The sequence below is a fragment of the Chenopodium quinoa genome, unplaced genomic scaffold (genome assembly GCF_001683475.1).
Source record: "Chenopodium quinoa cultivar QQ74 unplaced genomic scaffold, ASM168347v1, whole genome shotgun sequence".
In the NCBI taxonomy this organism is placed as follows: Eukaryota; Viridiplantae; Streptophyta; class Magnoliopsida; order Caryophyllales; family Amaranthaceae; genus Chenopodium; species Chenopodium quinoa.
This window is the reverse complement of record NW_018744813.1, coordinates 2,148,579-2,151,759: the sequence shown is the minus strand read 5'-3', so window position 1 is coordinate 2,151,759 and position 3,181 is coordinate 2,148,579. Positions and strand designations below refer to the sequence as shown.

Here is a 3,181-nt window from a genome sequence, read left to right as displayed (position 1 = left end):
AAAGTGCATTAGTTATATGTAGCCTTGAAATGATTATTGTAATCAAAGTGCATTATCATTCCAAAAATTATGGCCACATAATTGTGCATTAACACTTAAGGTCAAATAGTAATCCCTAAAAAACAACCAAGTACTTAACAGTTTGTTGAGCAAAAACCAGAAACTTAATAAAAAAATTTAAAAATTATCCTCGAACAAAGTTGACACATCATGCATGGCAGCTTCAAGGTTGCTAACTGTCAGCCTTTCTCTTCCTCCCCCTTCCTTTGGCTTGCTGTGAAGAGGTTGTTGCATCTTGTGCCTTTTTTTTCTGCTTCCTTCCTTGCCTTACAGGTTAAGGCATTGTGTCCCAATTCCTTGCAAACACTGCATTTGTTGTTCTTATGCCTCTTTCCTTTCCTTGCTTCATGAGGGGCTCTTCTTCTCTGCTTAGCTGGTCTGCCTGCAATTCTTTCGACAGTTGGTGGTAAAATTTCAGGTACATTAAATGCAGGCCAATGAGTAGGATCAGCCATAGGGTGGATATGGTCTCCAAAAGTCATCTTATATGCAGCCCCCTTGTAGTATGGTGACACAAAATCTGTTGGCTGTAGTCTCTGGCTGTAGATGACCCTAAGACCATGCCTGCATGGTATCCTTGATCCCTGCCATTTCCCACACCCACAAGTCATAGTCTGGAGTGTGACAGGGAACTTGACATGGCCATCCCTGACTTCAAACTCTCTCCCACCAGCTGCTGTTACATGGCACAACCTTGATTCTTCACTTCTTGTCTCCAAAACCTCTTTAGCATGTTCTGTCAGCTCATTAGGGTCCATGTCAATTACTTTGTCAAACCTGGAACCTATTCTTTTCATGCACCAATTCCTGGCAGCTGGTTTAGTTTTTGAAAAAAAAAACAAAAAAAAAAAACAAATACAGCACAAACAAATTCACAGATATCAGAACAAGAAATAAAGTACCAAATGAACTCATGAAATAAAGTGTCAGTTAATACCTTCCAGTAAAGTGAACACAGGAATGTCTCTGTTGTCCTTTGTAACTGAGTTGAATGACTCAACAAAGTTTGTTGTGTTATGATCACAACAAACAACTCTGTCAAACTTGTGCCTAGTCCACTGCTCTTCAATATTTGTCAGGTACTCAAATGCTGCTGCATCATACTTCTTTATCTTTGACATTGCTTTGTCATACACATACTCATTATAGGCATTGGCTGCAATCCAAAATAGCTTATGGAACTCTGTCCCACTCCATCCAGCAGTCTTGCAATTTGAGTACAGATGCTGACAGCAGACTCTCCTTGTTGCCCTTGGGAACACTTCAAAAAGGGCTAGTTCAACACCCTTCAGTGAAGATTAAACACTTGGTTAGTGGTCATTCACATAAGAGAAGAAAAGTTGAATTACAAAAAAAAGCAAGACACTAACCCTCATCCTGTCACTTATAAAAGTCCAATCTTCCTTCTGGCAACCATTCTGGGCAAATAAGTGTCTTAGGTTTCTGAAGAAATAAGACCAGCTGTCTATGCTCTCTGTATCCACCAATCCATAAGCTATTACAAAAATTTCATTGTTACCATCAATGCCTACTACAGTGAGCATAATTCCTTTGTAATACCCACTTAGATGTGCACCATCTATCCCTATAATGGGTCTGCAACCACTCAAGAACCCTTTCACCTGAGCTGCAAAAGAGAAGAAACATTTCCTTGAATTTGGTACCATTAAACCCATTGTCAGTCTATGTGATCAGAGCATATGAGCCAGGATTTGTGGCTTTAATCATCTCTGCATATTTTGGTAAAATTGCATAAGACTCTGCAAAACCACCATGAATTTGCTCCCTGGCTAAACACTTCACTTTATAAAACAATCTGAGCTTCACTTAGATCCTAAACCTTTCCAGGCACATTCTTTGTAATGATTCAACTGGAGTCTTTGGGTTTGCCTCTAAGTCTTCCCTCAACTGTCTACAGAGCCATGCTGAAGAGACCATGGGGTTCTCTTCCAGCCTCCCACAAGTTCTATGTTCACCTTCTAGCTTCTTAATAGCCCAGCTCACCTTATCAACAAGAACTGCTGCATGAATCCTCCAATTGCAGTCACTGATCAGACACCTAGTTGTATATCTTTAATTATCAGCATAGTCAACTGACACTGCAAAGCCTTCTTGTATGCAAAAATCTCTGAATACCTCATGAAATTGTGTTTTGTTTTCAAAGATTAACCAAGGTTCTAGCTGAATTCACCCAAATGGTAAGTTAGCCCAAACTTTGCCATTTCTGTACATCTTGTCCATAGCATGAGATGCATCTAGGTAATCTTCAAATGTCTTCTCTGGTATGTTATCAGCTAGGTCATCCTCTTCCACAATGTAGTCATCATCAAGGTTCAAGTCCATCTCCACATCACCCTCATCTTCAGAAAATTCATAGTCATCATCATCACTATCATCAAATGGCCATGGATCAGACTCACTGTCAGTTTCTTGAACAGGCATAGGTTTTTTTGCTCCTAGTATTGATTTCCCTCCATCCTCTATTGTTTTTCCCAACCTCAACACCATACTTCTTTGATGTGCTTCTAGGAACCCTCCATTCAGCTGGTTTAACCCTTGTTTGTTCTTTAGGCTTTGCTGCAGAACTAGAAGCACCCCTAGTTTGGGTTGGTTGCCTTGATGCAGCTGTATTTGGTTGAGGTTGTGGTGGTGGGGGTGGGGGTGGTGTAGGTTGCCTAGGTGGGGGTGGTGGTGTAGGTTTCCTGGGTGGGGGTGGTGGTGTAGGTTGCCTGGGTGGGGGGGAAGCATGGTGTGTTGGTGTTGTTGGTGGAGAAGGGTGCTCTTGAGAAACATTTGGTGGAGATGGAGGCTGAGTTGGTTGAGTAGATTGTGAAGGTTGGGTTTTTTTCTTCCTTGGAGTTACTTTTTTCCTTCTAGGATTTTTTTTCGGTGGTGATGGTGTCTTACCTTTTTCATTTGAGGGTTGACATGGTTCATTTTGTGAAGGTTGAGGCTGAGAATCTCCTAGAAATGACTCATCAGCTGTTGTAGTGTGGAATACCCTCACATATTCAAGCACATCATCTTCTGCATTCACAACAGGGACCTCTACAACAACAGTATATGGTACTTGAGCATTAAGCTCCTCCTCAACTTCTTCAGCCTCTGCATTTTTCCTTCT

The 3,181-nt window shown here is 41.3% G+C and overlaps 1 protein-coding gene across 1 annotated transcript; it reads right to left on the bottom strand.

The window, feature by feature from the left end:
• Positions 1–239: 239 nt before the first annotated feature.
• LOC110704047 lies at positions 240–1,736 on the bottom strand. The gene is made up of 3 exons (XM_021881835.1): positions 1,431–1,736; positions 998–1,346; positions 240–874 (listed from the first exon to the last, which is right to left on the bottom strand). The coding sequence occupies exons 1-3, from the start codon at positions 1,734–1,736 to the stop codon at positions 240–242; spliced, it is 1,290 nt and encodes a 429-aa protein (XP_021737527.1).
• Positions 1,737–3,181: the final 1,445 nt, after the last annotated feature.